The 19,933-nt window shown below is 53.0% G+C and overlaps 3 protein-coding genes across 3 annotated transcripts; all 3 read left to right on the plus strand.

The window, feature by feature from the left end:
- Nucleotides 1-262: 262 nt before the first annotated feature.
- QC761_702110 (uncharacterized protein) lies at nt 263-6,083 on the plus strand (the record flags this gene model as incomplete). The annotated part of the gene is given in 4 exon segments (XM_062881798.1): nt 263-624; nt 641-5,160; nt 5,221-5,447; nt 5,499-6,083. The coding sequence occupies 3 exon segments, from the start codon at nt 1,098-1,100 to the stop codon at nt 6,081-6,083; spliced, it is 4,875 nt and encodes a 1,624-aa protein (XP_062728020.1). The 5' UTR covers nt 263-624; nt 641-1,097.
- Nucleotides 6,084-6,852: 769 nt separating this feature from the next.
- RBG1 (GTP-binding protein rbg1) lies at nt 6,853-8,758 on the plus strand (the record flags this gene model as incomplete). Its single annotated transcript, XM_062881797.1, has 4 exons — nt 6,853-6,873; nt 6,939-6,959; nt 7,043-7,854; nt 7,920-8,758. The coding sequence occupies 4 exons, from the start codon at nt 6,853-6,855 to the stop codon at nt 8,167-8,169; spliced, it is 1,104 nt and encodes a 367-aa protein (XP_062728021.1). The 3' UTR covers nt 8,170-8,758.
- Nucleotides 8,759-15,101: 6,343 nt separating this feature from the next.
- Nucleotides 15,102-19,150, plus strand: QC761_702090 (uncharacterized protein). The gene is made up of 3 exons (XM_062881796.1): nt 15,102-15,496; nt 15,583-17,384; nt 17,456-19,150. The coding sequence occupies exons 2-3, from the start codon at nt 16,843-16,845 to the stop codon at nt 18,609-18,611; spliced, it is 1,698 nt and encodes a 565-aa protein (XP_062728022.1). The 5' UTR covers nt 15,102-15,496; nt 15,583-16,842; the 3' UTR covers nt 18,612-19,150.
- Nucleotides 19,151-19,933: the final 783 nt, after the last annotated feature.

A 19,933-nucleotide genomic window follows, 5' to 3' on the forward strand; every position in this document is an offset into this window, starting at 1 on the left:
GCCTTGGCGCTAACCCCAAAGGTCCAACTAATGCAGGGCAAAAAAGCCCGGGGGGGCGAGCTTTTTCGAGGCCCTTTTGATTTTTGTAGCTACACGGTATCTGCACTGAAAAGGAGGGGAGTCATCAGGCAACAGACGGTGATACGGCCGCTACCTGGAAGAGGCAACAGATCAACGTTTATACACTCAAATGGATGGCCCAGGCTTGACAGGATAGCGGTGTACCTTGATATTTCTTGTTATTTTCAGAAACAGTCGTGACAAAACAACCCACATAAAAAAATGGGGGAGATTGCGGCCTTCTCGACAATTGAGCTCAGTCCAGGCTGCCCTGTTGAAGGCTTGGAACACACCCAACTGGCACCCACGGCACCCTGGTCGAACGCGTCGGAAAAAGCATTGTCTCCAGGGATTAAGCAGACGACGGTGGTAGGACACAACAGGGCCAATCAGCACGGTGGCGATCAGACTTTGATCTGGGAATCTCCAACTTCCCGCCTATTCCAGGTGCTGGGCCTTGCTGAGTGCTGAGCGGTTCGCTCTTGGCTGAGGTGCCAGTGGGTGCTTTACTAGGTACGCTCCATTCTGCTGCTGGCCTGGTGCTGCTGCCATCCTGCCATCCTGCCATCCATCCGTCCATCCATCCATCCATCCATTGTTTCCCGTTCCCTGGTGAGGACCGTCTCCTTTCACCAAACACACGCTCACGCTCACGCTCGCGCTTTCACCCATCGCCAACCCGCGCACAACTTTCCACCGGCGCGCCCATCTCCATCCCATAAACCCCCCTAGCCTAATATTGGAACCTTATCCAATCCTGCGAGCCGTGGTGGTTGTTTGATTCGTTTCTCTTTCGTGTGTCACTTTTTGACCCGCCTCTACACTCACCTCCAGCTGCCACTGGCTCAGTGTTCAGTCACCTTGCTCTGCGCTGCAGTCTGCACTTTCTTTGCGAAGAACATTACTCTATTCTGTCGCATCATTGTCGACATCCTGATTCAATCACCACGCGCGCCTGCTGCCCTCTCGATCGAATTCCCGGGCCACCCAGCGACCAGGATGGTGCACAGCGGCTCTTGTTTTTCGAATTAAATGACATGGATGCGCAGAATGCTGTCGAGCCCGCCTCCACGAAGCCTGCTGCTTCTCCCAAACGCCTGGCAACAGGAACCGACGCCGACCAACCCAGGTCCTCCGCCGTGACCAAGTTGTCCCAGATCGCCAAACCCGAGCTGTCCGTCAAGGACAACAGGGACCACCACAGCAGCAGCAGTAGGCCGAGTGCGACCGGCTCGCAATCACACTCCCAACACCAACACACCTCACATACTTATTCCCACTCTCACTTGCACGATGACGATGCCGGCGAGGGGAACTCTGATGCCGAAACCATTGTCCTGCCCGGCAAAGATGGCCAACACTCACCGTCCAAGGTACGCAAGATCATCAAACACGAGGACAAGAGCGATGGGGAAGAGGCTCCACTCCCAGCCGCACCCTCGCTCAATCGCAAGCCCTCCACCCTGAAACATGACCGAGAAGGTGAGAGCAACAGCAACAGCAACAGAGCAGACCGGGCAGACAGAGCAGACAGAAAAGACCGGGGCGATAAGGCCGACCGTGCCGAAAAGCCAAGCAGGTCGGCATCCGCTGTCCGCAATGGTCCCAGCGGACCCAGCGATAGCGCCGCCGCGCTGGCCGGCAGGAAGAAGAAGCATCCCGGTGATAGGGCCAAATTGAAAGACGGGTCCAGCGGTTTGAGCTCCGCGCCTGCGTCTCCACCTCAGCAGCGTCGTCGTCGGTCTTCGAATGCGCACTCCAAGTCGGATTCAGAAACTGCACCTGTGGATTCTCCCAAAATTTCATCAAGAGAAAAACTGCCAAAATCTGCTGCCGATAAGCTGGTGCCTCACAAGAGAAAGGCCCCCAAGCCCGAGTCTGACGACGAAAGAGAAAGCCGCAAGGTTCGTCGACAACGAATTTCAGGCTCTGGCCTTGACGCGTCTCGCAAACCACACCTTCCCTCGGCCAAAACAAGCCATCACGAGGTCCACACCTCGACTCGCACTCGATCTCCATCACCGCACTCCCGAGCTTCTCACCGCCGTAGCATCTCAACCCATCTTCCCGCCTCATCGTCCAACGGCCTCGGCCAAAAGAAAAAGCGGGTTCCCGCGCCGCTCCAGTCGACCGACTATCACTCCGACGAGTCGTCTGTGAGCGGCAGCCCGCACCCTCGCAGCTCCAAACTGCGCAGTCTAACCACCCCGGCGACGGCGGAATCGACCATCTCTCCCGCCAAGATGGCCCCCCACAAAAAGCACCTCGACGCCCACGGTCAAACCCACCTGGCCAGGGCCTGTGCCAAGGGTGAGTATGAGAATGCAAAGGCCCGTCTCGCTGCCCGACCCGAAGATATCAATGTTGCCGATTATGCTGGGAACACGCCACTTCAAATTGCAGCACTAAATGGGTACGACGACATTGTGAAACTTTTGGTAGATGCCGGCTGCAATCTGGAATGTTTCAACAACGAAAAGGACACCCCACTTCTCGATGCGGTCGAAAACGGACATCTCGAAGTCGTCAACATTCTGCTTGCGGCAGGCGTCAATCCCCGAAAGGCTAACGCTTATGGAGAGGAGCCTATCGCCAGGATCAACGAAGATTCAGAACATGCCGATGAGATCAGAAAGGCTTTGCAGGAAGCAAAGAAGAATATGGGCGATCGTCGACTCACCTCGGAGGATCATCATTTGGACCATCCCGATACCTTGTCGTCGCATGGGAATGAAAGTCCCCGACGATCGCCTGGTGCCTCCAGCTCCATCCACGCCATCGGAGGGCGAAGGGCAGGTACCGTCAGGGCGAACAAGACCAGCAATCACTTACTTTACATGCCGATGGACGACAAGACTCTCCGATTGGCAGCCGCCCGTGGTGACGAGGAAACGGTTACGCGCATCCTCCAGGTTCGGGAGGCTTTCGACGATCCAGAGTCCATGGTTGCGGCGGCACGCGGCGGTCATGAAATGGTTATGCAGCTGTTGCTGGCTCTCGGCAAAGCGAATCCCGACCCTCCGCCCATTCCATCTGCGGAAAATAGCGAGTATGCCACACCAATGCTGGCGGCGATTGGGCAAGAGAACCTTAATGTGATTCGACTCCTACTCGCCCAAAATGACTTTGATCCCACGAAACGGTACAAAGGGGAGACATACTATGAGATTGCTCGGCGAAGGAAGGGTCCGAACTGGGGAGATGAGGAACACATTCTGAAGAACGCCTATGATGAGTACAAAAAGTCGCACAAGGATGGCTCCAAGACTCGATCCCCGAACAGACGAGAGCAGGAGAGGGAGGCTCGGCGAAATAGGGCTGAAGTCAAAGACGAAACGGCTGCGCGGTCGTCCCACAAGCGAAAAGCCTCCAGCCCTACACGGGAGCCCAAGAAATCCGCCACGTCCAAGCTTGCTGCCAGCCCACGAGAAAAACCTCGATCAGGTTCTTTTCCCGCCCACCCCGACGACCAAACTTCGCCTAAACGTGGTCCCGGCAGACCCAAGAAGGATGACCGGATACCGACCATCGCCATTTCAGATCGCGAAGCCTCCCCTGCAGGAAGAGCTCCGAAAGTCAAGCGTGTGGAGTCTGATATGGCTGTTTCTGCGTCAGAGGGTGAAGCTGTTAAACCAAGACGGAAGTTGATGACCGCTAAGGAGTACCACAAGGACAAGCAGCAGCAGCAGCAGCAGCAACAACAACAACAACAACAACAACAACAACAACGTCGGCAGAGCATAACTTCTAATGCGTCGTCGATGAATATTCCGTCTAGTCCTAGGGATGAGCCTGAGAAGTTGGCGAAGACGGAGAAATACCATGATCGGACAAAGGCTCTTAAGAGGGACGAGTCTCGTGATCGGCTCTCTGTCTCAGGTGAGAGTACTGGTAAGCGGTACAGATCAAGTGCCACCCCGCCGCATCCTAGCATTATGGAGAAGGACGCCGGTGAAGCGCCTGCTAAGAGAAGGCGCTTGGATGTTCCTGAAGGCAAGGAGAAACGGCCCAAGCCAAGCCCCTCTGACGATAGGCTTTTGAAGGCGTCTGCGCCACGCGAAACGGTATCTGCATCAGGTTCTGTGGCGGGTTCTCGTATGAGCTCCAAGACCCGGGATGACGACGACAGAAAACCCACCCCCAAACCCAAAAAGGTGGAGGAACACGCTAGGAGAGAATCTGGGAAATCCAACTCTTCCGATAACAGTATACATGTCAAGTCCGAAGATCCAGACGTGGAGATGCCGGATGCTGATGCGCCCGCAAAGGAACCTTCTCAGCAGCGGAGGAGGGAGGAGGAGGAGAAGAAGAAGAAACTAGGCGAAGTTGAAATTGCAGCCCGTGAAGCCAGAAGGAAGGAGGAAGATAAGAGGCGGAAAGAGGAAGAAGAGAAGGAGAAGGAGAAGGAAAGAGAACGGGAAAAGGAACGATCTCGCCTTGCAGAGGAGGCCAAGCGTCGTGCCGAGACAGAAGCCCAACAACGAGCCCAGGAAGAGCAACGACGAAAAGAAGCCGAAGAAAAGCAACGAAGAGAAGACGAGGAACGCAGAAAACGCGAGGAAGAGGAACGTAAGCAACGAGAACAGGAGGAGCGACGTCGGCATGAAGAGGAAGAGCGCAAGCGACGAGAAGAAGAGAAGAAGGCCGAAGAGGAGAGAAGGCGCAAAGATGAAGAGGAGCGGAGGAAGCGGGAGGAGGACGAGCGGTTGCGGAGGGAGCAGGTTGAGCGTGAAGCTGCTGAAGAAGCCCGACGGCAACGTGAGGAAGAGGAGCGCAAGGAGCATGAACGCAAGGAGCGCGTGCTTCGTGAAGAGGAGCGCAGGCGTGCCGAGCGTGCAGCCAGAGAGGCCGAACAGCGGCGGTTGCGTGCTGAGCAAGAACGTGCTCGTCTGGCCAAACTCCCTCCACTTTTGCGCTGGCTCGAAAGCGCCGTCAACCCCAAGTTGCCAGAGGTTGCCGAGAAATTCAGCACCATGCAGGGTGTTCGCTACGATTGCATCCGCCCCGAGGCCAACGGCACTTTGGACGGCAGAGAGCAATGGCTTCTCAACACCCAAGTGGCCCTTCTTCTGGGAGAGAAGGATTTGGAGCTCTCGCGATGTAAGTGCTTGGCTCGACATGTGACATGACAACTGCAGATTTGCTAACGAGTGCACACAGATACTGCATGGACACGGATCCCTGTCTCGCAAACCGCAAAGCGCATCATCTGGCGCCTGGAGTCGGACCGTTATGCGCTGACTACACCCAGTCTCTATGAGCTCGGCAGGCAGCTCCCCGATTACTACGAAGGGCACGACCCTGAGCAGATGGGCTACCTCACTCTAGAGCGGCTCCGGAATGAGGCTTGGGAGAAGTTTTCGGCCATGGATATGTTCTTCGTCAAGGTAAGCTCGTCACGGTGTCAATCTTGTGCAAAAAATACTAACGTGGACCAGGCATCTGATTTCATGTTCATCATCCCGACCATCTACCATCTTCGCAATGTGAAACTCTCGATGGCATATCTGGAACTACCAGACCCGGACGCTGAGCCCGTCAATTGGGTGGTTCATCAAAAGTGGAGAAGTGACCCTCAAGCACACATCTTGGGAGGGTTTGCGCCCACAAGCAAGCATTACATGAATGGCGAGCTCCTCCACGAGGACAAACCGATCTTGAGGGAGGCAAGCACTTCTCCAGTTCCTTTCCGTTGCCGGCGGATTCCTCGGCACGGCCTTGCGGCCATAGCCCGGGATGACCCAGCATATAACCAGTTCTTCAAGGACAACGGCGGAGACGGGTCTGTGGAGAATGCAGAGTCGCCCCTCCTTCCCAACGGCGTACACTCGTCACCCACGAGCACGTCGTCCCGCTTGATGGCTCAATCAATCGATGGTGCCATGTCACCAACAATGGCCATGGCGACAGCCCCCAATGGTGCTGCCAACCAGCCAATTTCGCCATCCTCAGAATCGGGGCCAGCACAGGCCCGCCCACTGGTCAACGGCATCCACGGGCTGGTCAATGGTGACACAGTATAGATGGTCACCATATCCAACACAGCAGGATATCAGTACACTCGATTGCTTCTTTTTGGGAAAGGAGGATGATTTGCTCAGAGTTGATGCGTGTTGAATTGGATGGCTTGCCTTGGATCTCATATCTTTTCGCCCACCTTACCAACTAAACAACGAAGTTTCGGGAGATACCCTTGATTTGGCAGCAAGCTTTGCCTCATGTCGGGAGTACAATGTTCATCATCATGTTCATGGAATGGTTGTTATGTGGAGGCGGCGGCCATCAAGATATACGTATATGGAGTCGTCGGTTTGGGTTTTTGGGCGGTGATTTTACATGGGAGAGGCAGTTGTAGTTTATAGGGCACGTTTGCCAGGGCGATGCAATTCGGTGCTATGTTATATTATGAGGGAGGACATTGGGGTTGTGTTGTACATATATGAAATCTTACAACTATGAAACAAAACAAATATGGGAAAGGAATAATGAGGATGGGAAGTGAAGTTGAGTTCTATTGAGCAAGTGGCACACAGTAACATCAGATGGCCCCGCAAGCTTGAAGCACAGGCCTGGAGGCGGCGATTGAGACGGTGCCAAGGGCGGCAGGCAGGCCCTCTTGTTGAATTTTGCCCCACCATCAAAATTCCCCACGACATCGACCTTGGGAATACCTTCTGGAGAAGGACCGCAGAGTAACGAGCAAGGCTACAAACGCCCGTCATCAGAGAACGAATCCGGACATCGACACATAGAGAGACCGTCCTTCCGCGCCAGGAAGACAACACCGCAATCATGTCGACCACAGTGGAAAAGGTGCGCCAACCTCCCCCTCCCGAGCACAGGATACATGGCAAGCTAACCAAGATGCGCGCAAACAGATCAAGGAGGTCGAGCTCGAAGTATGTCTATCCCATCTAACATCCCCATAGATTACGGCCCACGAACACGACGACTTACATGAATGATTTTCTCCCCTGTCTAGATGGCTCGCACCCAAAAGAACAAGGCCACCTCGTACCATCTCGGTCAGCTCAAAGCCAAGCTCGCCAAACTCAAACGCGAGCTTCTCACCCCCTCGGGCGGCGGCGGCGGTGGCGGCGCCGGCTTCGACGTCGCTCGCACCGGTGTCGCCTCCATCGGCTTCATCGGCTTCCCCTCGGTCGGCAAATCAACCCTCATGTCCCATCTCACCGGCCAGCACTCGGAAGCGGCCGCCTACGAGTTCACAACTTTGACCTCGGTCCCGGGTCAGGTGGTGTACAATGGTGCGCCGCTGCAGATGATTGATTTGCCTGGTATCATCGAGGGTGCCAAGGACGGTCGTGGTAGAGGTCGCCAGGTTATTGCCGTGGCGAAGACGTGCAACTTGATCTTTATTGTGCTGGATGTGAACAAGCCGTTGACGGACAAGAGGGTAATTGAGGCGGAGTTGGAAGGGTTTGGGATCAGGATCAACAAGGAGCCGCCGAATATCACGTTCAAGAAGAAGGATAAGGGTGGACTGAATATCACGAGCACGGTGCCGTTGACTCATATCGATAACGATGAGATCAGGGCTGTGATGAGCGAGTACAAGATCAGCTCGGCTGATATTGCTATCCGCTGCGATGCCACCATCGACGATTTGATCGATATTCTCGAGGCCAAGAGCAGAAGTTACATTCCTGTCATTTACGTGCTCAACAAGATCGACAGCATCAGCATTGAGGAGTTGGACCTGCTGTACCGGATTCCCAACTCTGTGCCCATCAGCTCGGAGCACGGGTGGAATATTGATGAGCTGATGGAGGCTGCGTATGTTTTTCCCTCGTCGAACTCAACTCTTGTGTAACTGGGTGGCTAACCTAACTCCACAACAGCTGGGAAAAACTCAAGCTCGTCCGCGTCTACACCAAGCCCAAGGGCCGCATGCCCGACTACGACGCGCCGGTTGTGCTCCGGTCCAACAAGTGCACCGTGGAGGATTTCTGCAACACGATCCACAAGAGCATCTTGGAGCAGTTCAAGGTGGCGATTGTGTACGGCAAGTCGGTGAAGCACCAGCCGCAAAGGGTGGGGTTGTCGCACGAGTTGGCGGATGAGGATATTGTTACTATTATCAAGCGGTAAAGTAGCCCTTCGCAAGCGCTATCAGCTTCGAGCCGGCTCTGTTTTTTGGCAGAACGAACGGGCTCATGGGACGCCGCGGAGTTGGGGTATGATGGGGGGTTCTAGAACTCGGCAGGGAGGGCTGAAGAAGCGACAATGCCACAAGGGAGAGATGATAGCTGCTATGTTCAGTTTGCGTCTGCGGCTGGCTTGTATCCCTTGCAGAGAGAGAGAGAGAGAGAGAGAGAGATGGCAAACAAACCCAACCCAGGCACGTGGAGGGGGGAGGAATGGTTGTGAATGAGATAAGGGAGGGGACATGGGACTTTTTAGCGGCGTTTTGGGGGTACAGAAGGTACTTAGCTGTACCGGCAAAAGATATGGAATTGGGAAAAACGAGAATGACCTTTTGGAGCTAGAAGTGGGGATATGAGCTGGAGGATGTTATATATCATGTACTTTTTGTGTGTATATGAAACGTTGATAATACCTACCTTGCTTGCTTCAGAAGCATATCAACTTGACGGCTGAAATCAGTCATCACCAAGAAGCACATGAACAACAAAAATTGACAGCCGAAGACCTTGTTTCGGTCGATGTCTTACACTCAAGGGCTGTTCAACGGTTTGAATCTCCTTGTCCATTTTATCGATTTAGTTCAAACTCGGGCACCCACCAGAATCTTTGTGTGTTATGCCCCAGGGGTTTTGTATACCTTTTTAGCCACATACCTATCTGAAAGAAGTCAGAACGAGAATTTTTCGGAATTCATTCATTCATTCACCCCGGTACGGGTTCGGGACCCTCTAAATCTCGCATTTATGCACCGTACATATTCGAGAGAAAATCTCAGTTTAATAGCTAAGCTCCGTAAAAAGCTAGGCAAGTGAGATATACAAGTATATCGGGTCAGAACTACGTACCGAACACGCAAGGATCCTCTTCCGGCTTCGGTTCAAACTGGTAGGGGAGTTTTGGTCAAGTGGGTGGGTGGATAGTGGTGAGAGGGCTGGAAGACATGGGGGGTTTAAATGGGGCGTGATGGAGTATCTACCTTAGTGTTGAGTAACATCTCGGCCGGGAGGGGGGGTCGTGGGGAAGGGGCGGTGGTTATTTGTCTTGATATTTTGTACATGAATTTCTCTGCCTTGCTCTACTGAGATTTCTACGGCGAGTTACCTATGGTTGAGCTACATGTGTGGTGTTAAAGAGTCACGGGCGGTTGGGGGTTCCAAGGGGCGGTGGGTAATAAGAAAGAGTAGTGCAGGTCCTGGTTTAACGTTGGTATCTTGTATGGGACTTAAAACTAGACAATGTCTCTCCATCGCTTCTATTTTCAAAACTGGAATAACTTCGTTTTTGGGTCGTGAAGTTGTTTCTCAGTTTGGGCTGCCATGCGCGTCTTGACCAGTGAGGGCTCCGAAAGTCGTGATGATAAACTCTGAGAAGGTTCAAGCATGTATATCTCGGGCATTATAAGATTGTGTGTTCTTTGTGAGAGAGTAGGTAAGCTTGAAATCGGCGGGGGCATGAAGTGTTGGAGTTTTGTTCTTTTTTTTTTGTAGCTTGCTACCCCCGTTTTTTGAACCTCGAAGAATACAATGGCACCGGGGAGATATAACAAGAAGCTTTTTTCTCGTGGGATGAGATATCACATCCCTTCTCATAGTACGACGGGGCATTTGTTTGCTTCGACGTCTGACTCTAGTGTCGCTGATGTGAGGGAGGATAAACGGGACAAGGGGACGCGGGAATGAACTGGAGCTTGCCTGTGTACCTAAATTTGTCTCATGCCTGTTCTATCGTGAACATTGCGGTGGGCGTTATGCTCTTTTCCATCTGCTCTCTTTCTTGAATGTGTGGCTGGTAGGGTCTGCATCACTGTCGATGGCGTCGAGTTACAACTTGGTTGTACAACATCTTTAGGCATTTGAGATGATAAGTGTTTCTGGAGCAGTTGCCTTTTTAATCTGAGATGAGGATGAACGAAAGGAGGAGCAACACGGAGAGTGACTACTGATTATAACGAAGCCCCAAGTACGATATTTTGCTCTGGTTTGGGATGATATTTGTTATCGTATCATGCCGTGAAGATAGATGCTGTCAATACCTGTTCAAGTACCTACTGTAGTCCGGTTTGGTCTGGTTTGAGTTGGTTTTAGATACAAGCTTTTTGTAGGCACCTAGTCTTCGGCATTTTCGACGTGTATGACCTTTTAACCTTCCCTTGGCTTGTCTCCCATGGTTGCGAGCGACAGTGACCGGTCGAGTCAGTTTCCAGCTCAACACAAGCCTCCCTAACATTCACGAAGCTCCCAAACCCGCCTTCACATACTTGAGCCTCATCCACCTTATATTCCATCACTCCTACCACTGCACAATATCACTTTGTGTCAGAGCATACTTTACTTACCTGTATCTGCACTGGCACGTTTGCGTCCGTCCGTCCGTCTATCCGTCCACTTATCCAACCCCATCCGGGCCTAACCAACACAATCGGAATTCAGTTCCGTTGTTTCGTGTTTGCTCTCTCTCTCTCCCTCTCTCGGCCTCTCTCAAAAGCTGCTGTGCCCACGCCGTACATCCCGCCCGCTCTGCTCTTCTGTCCTGCCCAACTCGCCACGCCAGTCGGTCCGTTAATAACAGAACGGTGATACTTGCCCTCTCCAAAACCCCTTTTCTTCGCCCTTCAATAACCGCCAAGTGATGCCAAAAATATGTCATACATAAAGAGAATAGAAATAGGGGTCGGTATCAATCACTTCACCCAAGAACCAAAAGCATTGTACCACCACCCCCATCTCGTCTGTTTCAAGCCTTCTCTCGTCTACAAAAGTAATCCTCGGGTTCGGATCACCTAATCCAGCTAACCACCCCCCAACCCCAACTTTCCCCCCTCCATCTCTGGTATTTTGTGTAGCATCTCATGTTATAACCCGTTGGTCTGTTCTAGACTTGGTTAGCTCCCTCCCCCCAAAACCAACACAAATCAACACACCTGCTTACGCCCTCCCCTTGCATCAATTTGGCAGCAGCAGCCGCACCACCATCAGCACCGAAAATGCCAAAAGAGCAAAAAAGAAAAGAAACAAAATCATACCCGTAATAAACCCATTCCTGGATCTGCCTTCGGAGCAAACGATATAGCGCCTCATTGCAACATCTGTACAGTGTGCGAAAACATACATATAAAACCCCCCCCTTCTATGCATGACGCTAACCCACTCCCTTTGCCCAAAGATAGCATCCCGAACACCTGTTGCAGAAGCGGCAACTTGGTTTACCAATATCAATTCCAGTGTTATCATTCCCCCCTTGTTGTTAGCATACCCGTCTTATAAATACGCATCTGCAGCCGTACGAAAAAGCGTGGCGGCAGAGTAGCAACCATACTGTACACACGCATCGTCATCAACAAGCAAAAAAACGCACGAAACCCCCTACTTCCGTTTCTCGGCTGACCTGCATCGAGGTAGTAAGGAAAAGGGCGGTATACAGCATGCGGCCTAGGCCTCACAAGTTCAGACGAAAATACGGTGATGCTTCTTCCTTGCTCGTGGACTTTTCCCATCGCCTTACGGCTCCTCCCAAAAAACCAACAAGCGAGAAAGGAAGGGCTGATCACAGGTTCCTTGTCCGGGAATAGTCTGGGGTGTTTAGTGTCTTCAAGGTTCAGCAAGCATCATCAACAGACCACGGGACCTTGACAAGAAAAGCGAGCTTTCGTGCATGATGAAAGAACTTGGTTAGCAGGGCCGGGTGATCTGCGAGTGGGAGGGTCCGACGTCTTCTTCCGAAGCCCCGGTTCTTCCTTTTTTGTTTTGAACGACCGTTTTGGACACTTGCTTGCTTGTGTGTGTGTGTGTGTGCTGACATATCCAGATTTCTTGGTGGTTGGTGGTGTCTGATAGCTGTTGTTACCACTACGCCGCTGGATCCGCAAAAACCCACTATAGGTAGCCCCTTGGTGACCCTCTCACGAAACTGCCCTTGCCGCCGACCACCCTTGGTCCATTTGCTCATTGTATACACACCATTCCTACCAGAGAGAGGATCCGGTAGATGGGTGAGCATGTGGGTATCACCGCGGTAATAAGGTAGATAACAAGGCACCGCTCCATGTTGCTATGCGGGGCTGTTAGAGTCTGCTGCTGGTGTTTCCTCGACAGGACAGAGGCATCGCCGGTTCCTAGGCCCAAGCGTGTCAGAAAGCATGGCAACGTGGTTTGCACAGACGTTCCTTCTTGCCGGCCTTGATACCATGATCGTGTTGCCCCTCGCACAATGCAACCCACATGCTGGGAAACGCTGTTTCGGGTGGTGTTCTCAGGAGGCCCGAAAGGGAATAGGGGCTGCCAAATACGGGAGCATCTTTTTCCCACCGTCCACGATCAGATGCGAGAATGTGCTCATTGCTCTCAGTGGGCTGAGCGTGTTGGTGGGGGTTCAAGGTGCATTGTTTGATCTCTCTTCTCCAGGTCCGAACATGCCGCGATCCATCTTCACCCCTCATTTTGCTCTCCGTCAAAACAAACCACAACCCCTCCACAGGAGCCCACTTGGTGTCCGTCCACAGTGGACCAAGATCTCTCTTTTGGCTTAAGCTGTGGATCACAGAGCGGCAGCTTGCGGGCCTCCGTAGTGCCGTTGATCGCCAAGCATGGCACCGTCAATGCCCAGTGGTTGACCTGTCGTCCTTCACTTGAAGCCGACGATGGAGTCTTGTGAGAGTTTTGCGGTCAATTGGTCCCCGAGAAGCCATCCGGGAGAGCACCCAGCAAATAAAAGATCGGTTACCCATCGGCTCATGTACGTCGACGACCTCATCATGTGAGCAGAGCCGAACCGCAAACCCTGCGCCAAGATCAGAGAGCGCTTCTCTTGGCACAGACGAAGGTGTTTGTTCCTCAGGATGATAACCGTCGGAGGTCTTGATGGTGTCTCACGCTCCTCCTCCGTCCGCGCCGCCACATTGAGACGGCAACATGGAGCCTTTTCCTCTTCTTGCCCAGCTTGATTGTGAGGTCCAGAGTCACGCTAGGCCCAAAGCAGTTTCCCACTTGAAAAAAATGCTTCCCTCCCATGTCTTCTTGGCCAGCCATCTGTCAATGGGACTGTTGAGGATTGACGACTTGCTGACCAGTGGGAAGCCAGGCCGGCCTCACGCTTGGACCTCACCGTGGAGATGATTTTCTGCCCAATGGCGGCGGCGTGCAACCCGCATCGAGCCGGAAAATACACCCAATGATAATCCTGACCTGCCTCTCTTCATCGCCGTTGGACAAAAGAGGTCCCGAGAGGTCGAGTGGTGGCCGCAGGTGGCCGACGTTGTCCCAGACCCCGTGCCTTTTGTCTGTGAGGAACGGGCGAGCTGTTGAAGAGGGCACTGTAACCCAGATCGCTTGGAAGATAACGATGATTGCAACTCCACAGTCTCCGACCGCAACCACAACCAGGAAAAGAAAGCTTTTGTGTCTTTTGAGGTCCTTTGTCGAGCTTGGCGCGGCTCGTCGCCGTTCGGGTTTCTGAGAGTGTACAGATGCTCGATATCCCATCTGGCGTGACATTGGCAATTCGAGGCCAATTCAAGGGCTGTATCTGGAGCCGAGCTTACTTTTCGTTTGGCCCCCTCTATTTGCTTTTGGCAATGTAGCCGATCCCGAGATTCTTTGATGATCGGATGAGAGAACTTGAGGCGTCGAAGGCGTTATGCTGCTATTGTCTAGCTGACCCTATGTTGCATTTTCTTGGAGTGTGGTGGTGCTTCACACACACACCAGACCGGAGGATACTGCCCGGTGTTCCTTTCATGGGCCACGAGCTCTATCGTGAATGTCTCGTGCTCTGACGGAAAAAAGAAAAGAGCGCACATCTTCTCTCAAAACTTGTGGACAATTTCATGAGCCCCATCGATATGGAGCGTCGATGAAGCGTGAGCTCCCCAGCAGAAACATCGGAAGGTCGACGTCTTTGCTTCCGGAAGCACCCCCTGACACCTGTAGTGCTGTGTCACGGCGCGCTGGCTGGGGGTCCTGGCGACGAGCGGGGAGAGTCGTGTCCATCTCAATCCCAGATGAGGCAGCGAGCCGCTCTCAAGCCATGATCGAGCCGATCCCAGATGATGGCTGCGCTAGGAAGAATTGACAAATGACAATCGCATTGTCGTCCTTGGGCAGACCAGCAGACCAGCAGCACGATGTCTCTGAGCTGTGTCTCGCGGTGGTGCGGTTTGCGGGCCGACACCCACTAGAATGATTGAGTATCGAGCATGGAACGTCTCTTTCTGGCGGTCGATCGCATTTGGCAAGCTGCTGTGGTGCTGCCAGAAGGGCCCTGTGAGACTGTCTGTTCGACTCTGTGAGACCTCTCCTGTGGTACCTTGATGGATGCTGGCGAGAGAGCAGCAGGTGCACTAAGCCGGTTCCATTCTGACAGGGCCTGACAGGCGCAGCGGGCACAGCGGGCCAGTTAAGCGACCGCACCTTGTGGAGGTGGGATCCTTGCCCCGTCCCCTTTGAAGCTCTGAAGCTCTCTCGAGATGATGTCTCGTTGCAGACACGGGAAGGCAGCTGATGATTCGCACTTGGCTCGGTACTATTTGTTGACCAATTGCCCATGGTCTGTCGAAACGAGATAACAGCGAATAACGAATAACGAGATGGATCGAGAGAGGTGCAGGAACCTGGAAACGCCTCCGTCTGCAGCTGGCCGAGGTTGGAGTGTTACCTGGCTGACTGTCAACCTGGAAGCCCAAGCAGCAGGTGAGGTTGTGCAATGCCTGAAATGCATTCCGGCATTTCAATGGGGTCTGTGCATCAGATACCCTGGATTGAATATTGGATAGGGAAATATTGAATGGGCGAGGAACGAAGGCAGCATTGCAATTGCCATCCTCGCCAGCCATGCGGGCACCTGCCACGGTCATTGACAAGTTTCGTTCTTTCCAGGCCGGACAGGCCCTGATATACCTCCACCAGGAAGGCGGAACTGACCTGCCCTGACCCAGCAGGCAGGAACAACTCAACACATGGCTTTTCCAGCAAACTGCCTTGCAACTACCAGGTAAATTCATCATCGGCGAAAAGAAACAAGCAGGACTTCAACAGCAGCCACCGCGTTTCGCCAGAGACAGCCTGAGCGTGCTAACGGCGCCAGCCAAGCCTCCCCTCTTCTTCCTCTCTCCTTGTTTTTCCTATGTCCACGGCTGTTGCTTTTTTCCCTCCATCTTTTTCCCTCATCAGTTGCCCGCGGCCTCTCTCTCTTTTTCTCGCTCACCTCGCTGCCCCCCCCTGGCCCCCTGGTCCACGGGGACAAGGGCCCATGTCCCCATGTCTTCCCATGGTGCGCGGTACGTACCGTGCATTTTCCTCAGCAACCCGGCCTGGCCTGGCAAGGTACCTCTCATCCTCTCACTGACCTTGCCTTGCTCATCAGTGAGGTCCTTTTCGCTCTCTGGTCCCATCTGACGACGCTAACAGTGGGCATGATCCCTCCTTATCCTCCCACTGTGCTCACTCGGGCTTGGTCTCAGCAGCTCCATGGCCCATCAACGACTTGGAATTCGTCGGCATCTCCCTCGCGAGCCGCTCACTATCCGCTAGCTAAAGTTGCTACATTAGCTAGTAGAGCAATGATTAACACCAGATGTCTCTTTGCTGAATGACACTCACGACGGGCCACCCCGGCTGCTCCAGCGAGCGCCGTTCTCCCCCGTCGACCCCCCTCCCGTGCTCCCCCAATCCGGACCAAGCTCGCCCTGGACCCCTGCCGGGAGATACAAGAGACGGTTCCTTCGCGTACATAGTACAAGTACCTACATATGCCGCCCAAGCGTGGTCCCCTCGGCCGCTTGCCTTGTCTTTTGCGCGTCCTGAACTTATCTTGTCCCAGTCCCACAGGTTGAACTGCATTTGCGGCGCCAGCTCTGCAGCCGACTGTCGATTTGCGACTGGTAGATCTCTCTTGTTTGCTGCTGCACGCCAGTCACCCTTCTTCCGCTTGTTCTACCCGTATGTCCTCGACACCGGCTCGGCCTGACCTCTGCACGCTTTGGGGACCTCTGTCGGACCGGTAGGGCACACCACCCGTTCATATCCCGCCAGCAGTTCTGTCCGACGACTGCTCTGTACGCCGAGGTCTGCGGATAGAGAGTGAGAGAGAGAGAGAGAGAAGAGGGAAAAACATCGTCAACGGCGGCTAGGGGTTAACTAACTCACCATACAAGCTTCTTTCCGCCCCCTTTTCGCCCTGCACTCCACCCCGTGCTGTCCCCGTCCAAGTCCCGGGTCTACATCCACGACCCGCGCTCTGCTTGACCAAGAGACCTGCCGAACGACCACCCTCCCAACGCCTCTGCAGGAGCTACCCAACTAAGACTTCGTGAAAGTGCAACACCACTGCACTTCCGGCCTCCATACCAAGCCTCTTGCGACCTTCCCCAGGCCAGGCCGCTGCACGCCCCCTCAGGAACCAATTGCTGTCCTCGGCCCCCCGTATCATGCATGTACTTCTCCTGAGAGTGTCTGTCTTGCGCATCCTTTCCTGGGCGGACTGATCCCCACACCAGCTAGTCACCACCCCGTTGCCATCAACTGAGTGATTCGCTCCCACTGAGCCAGTGCTTTCTGCTTGCCTTGACTTGACCTGCGCCCCCGTCTGGTTTCGTCTCTGTTGGACGAAGCCTGTTCTGTCAGAATGCACAACCAGATCATCGCCTCGACGGGCATGGACCAGGAAAGTCACTTAGCACACGATAACAACACATATGGCAACGACAGTTGGGTCGACATGAATTCGTATCACCACCATCATCAAACCACCATGCCCGACTATGGAGGGAACTATGGCTACTCGTCCATCCCGCCCATCACTCACGGGCTACCGTCGGAAAATTTGAACAGGATGCCACCACCACCGCCTCCTCATTCCATGCACCAACAGCATGCCTCTCACACACAGCTACCTATGCTCATGATGCCTCATCATCAACCGACGCCTACCTGGCCGAGTATGTTGACAAACCCAAACAACTACAGCCCTCACTCGGCCCCTCCGATCGCCATACCTCCCATCACTACACCGCTCAAGACGACGAAGCTTCCAGCGATTCAGACCACCACCTCCCAACCGAGAAAGACCTTGACGGACGATGACCGCCGCGCCATGTGCCAGTATGCCAAGGACCACCCCAACGCGAAGCAGACTGACATCGGCCAGCGCTTTGGCGTGGAGAGGAGGTAGGAATTGATGGACCCCCTCATTGTGATGCGATGTTCCCGTGCATGTTTTCCTCTAACACTGCTCACAGTACCGTCTCCAAGGTCCTGAGACACAAGGACAAATACCTGAACTCGGAGGATCGGAGCAGTTCACCTATCAAGCGTGGCAAAGGAAAGGGAGCAGACATTGAAAAGGCGCTGACGGCCTTCCTTCGTAATGCTCGAAAGGAAGGCAAAACTCTGACTACCGAAGAGGTCAAGGAGAAGGCCCAGTCGTTTTCTATGGTCGGCGGTGGTGACTCCTTTACGGAGCACAACAGCTCGGCTTGGCTGGAAAAGTTCATGCTCAAGCATGGCATGGGCCCCGGGAGACTGATGCGCCGGGCGTCAGAAACCAACATTTTGGACAGTAGACGCAACTCGCCAGCGTTGAGTGCTTCCCAGCCATCAAGCGCCATTTCCCCAGCGTCTCCAGCCGGTCACCTGTCACCATCACCCTTGTCCGCAAACAAGAGCGACGAAGAAAAGGAAAGCATGAACAGTTTCATGGACTTTACGACCGACAATGCCTACAAGCACACAAATACGCAGAGCAATGCATCGCTAAACAGTGCTTACACCGACCATGCCAACTCTTCCTTTTCTGGGAGCGCTCTCAGTCCTGCAGCTTCGTTTGGTTTCTCGCCGGATCCCAATACTGGCGGATTTCCGCCTCCCGGAGCACCAGGTGGAGGTTTCCAACGCCCGCGAAGCCAGACATTTCCGACGCTGGACCTGGAATACATGAACCAGTCTCAGAACACGGAGCCCCTGACGCCAAAGTATCATGTCTCATCTACCGCACCATCTTCGGCACTGGAGCCGCCATCCGCCAACCCGTCGGGTGGGCATTTCAGTATCGATCAGGCGATTTCACCTCAGCTTCGTCACAGTACCAGCAACCAGAGTCTTGGTGGGAGATCTTCAACGACTCCAGTTACGGCGAATCCCTCGTCTCCCAGCTCACCCACTCAAGAGGATGCAAGAAGAGCGGCGGATACTCTTCTGTCTTTTATCACCAACTCTGGTGGATTTGCTGACCATTCCGAGTACATGACTCTGCTCAAGCTTACCGAAAAGCTACGTATCCACCAAATGCAGCTAGCAAAGGCCCATGGCATGGGAGGACTCTCGCGCATACCCGAAGGCGACAGTGAGATGACGAACACGACCTCTATCAAGCTGGAACCGACAACTACCGCCTGATACATACCCATTCGCTCTTCTTCATTTCTTTCAGCATTCCATGGTGTTTTGTTGGTGCTATTTAAGGTGTCTGGCGGAGGAGGAAGTGGAGTCGGCAGGCAACATTGCTTTTGAAGTCACCAGGGGATAGGAGTTGGGTCTCACAGGAGGATGCTTTCCTCCTGACGTAATTTTTGGAAAGGGCGGTGAAAAACACAAACGAACAACACTTCGGAAAACCACACACTCACATACCACATACCCACCTTTTTCTTCGACACATCGACACTTATATACCCCTTTTGGCGTTGCTGAATACCACTATACTGTCACCCTCACCGGAAGACTATACGCTCACGCGAAAAGCGAGGGTCACCAAAACCGACTCTCGCATCTTTTCTTGTTGTCATTTCCATCTGGTCTTTTCTCGTTCGGTTTTGTTCTAGTTGATTGGCTTCCGATTACCCCTATTTCATTTGACTCTGTACAATTACTATCAGCATGGTTTCTCTTCGGATTTGTTTTTGAATTTTTTTCTCTCTCTCTCACACACACACACATGGGCAGAGGGGGAGGGGGAGCGATCGACCGACCGAACAAGCATCGAACGAACAAATGGACGAACAGTCGCATATTTTCAAGCACCGAAAGTTTTCGAAAAGAATACAAAAAGTTGATGGACATGGTCCGCAAGGGCCTATTGGGGGTTGGCGATGGAATGAGTGGATGGAAATGAAAGTGTGTTTATTGTTTTTTTTTTTGCTTCATAATCGGGGAGGAAAGGGCGGGCTGGAGGAGGATATTGGACGGTTGAGATGGGCTCAAGATTGGGGTGATTCTTGACATACTGGATGGATTTCATTTTTTTTTATTTTTTTATTTTCTTTTTACCTTGGGTGATTTTATTAGGGAATGGAATGCACAATATTGGGAGGAGAGAAACAGACAGAATCACACAATCACGAAGCATGTTGAGAGGGGAAGTAGAAAAGGGGAAAAGAGACAGCATAGGACCACGCCCATTCAGAGGAAATATCGAGAATCAACCCTTTTCTTTTTGGTTTATTTTTTCCACACCCCACTGTCACACTGTCCTCTGGAATATGGAGACAGTTTGACTGTTATACGCTCTTTATGGATGTTGATTCTGGATTTTCTTTGCGGTGGTTGTGTGTGTTGTGTTGTGTCTGACAGCTGAAGCTGTGTGTTTCTCTTTTTTGCCCAGTGGAACGGCTAGTTCTAAACCCCTCCTCACCTCCTATGTCAAACCTGAATATATTATACCATTTTTCTTTGCAGCTCGAAATTTTAGTAATCATTGATAATGAATGATTCGTGAATAC

The sequence above is a fragment of the Podospora bellae-mahoneyi genome, chromosome 7 (assembly GCF_035222275.1).
Source record: "Podospora bellae-mahoneyi strain CBS 112042 chromosome 7, whole genome shotgun sequence".
Taxonomy (NCBI): Eukaryota; Fungi; Ascomycota; class Sordariomycetes; order Sordariales; family Podosporaceae; genus Podospora; species Podospora bellae-mahoneyi.

What these genes read in the sequence shown, in the direction of transcription:
- QC761_702090 (XM_062881796.1), top strand. Translation starts at nt 16,843, where the DNA reads ATGCACAACCAGATCATCGCCTCGACGGGCATGGACCAGGAAAGTCAC. An exon ending in CGCTTTGGCGTGGAGAGGAG is followed by an intron (nt 17,385 to 17,455) that starts GTAGGAATTGAT and finishes CACTGCTCACAG; the next exon opens with TACCGTCTCCAAGGTCCTGA.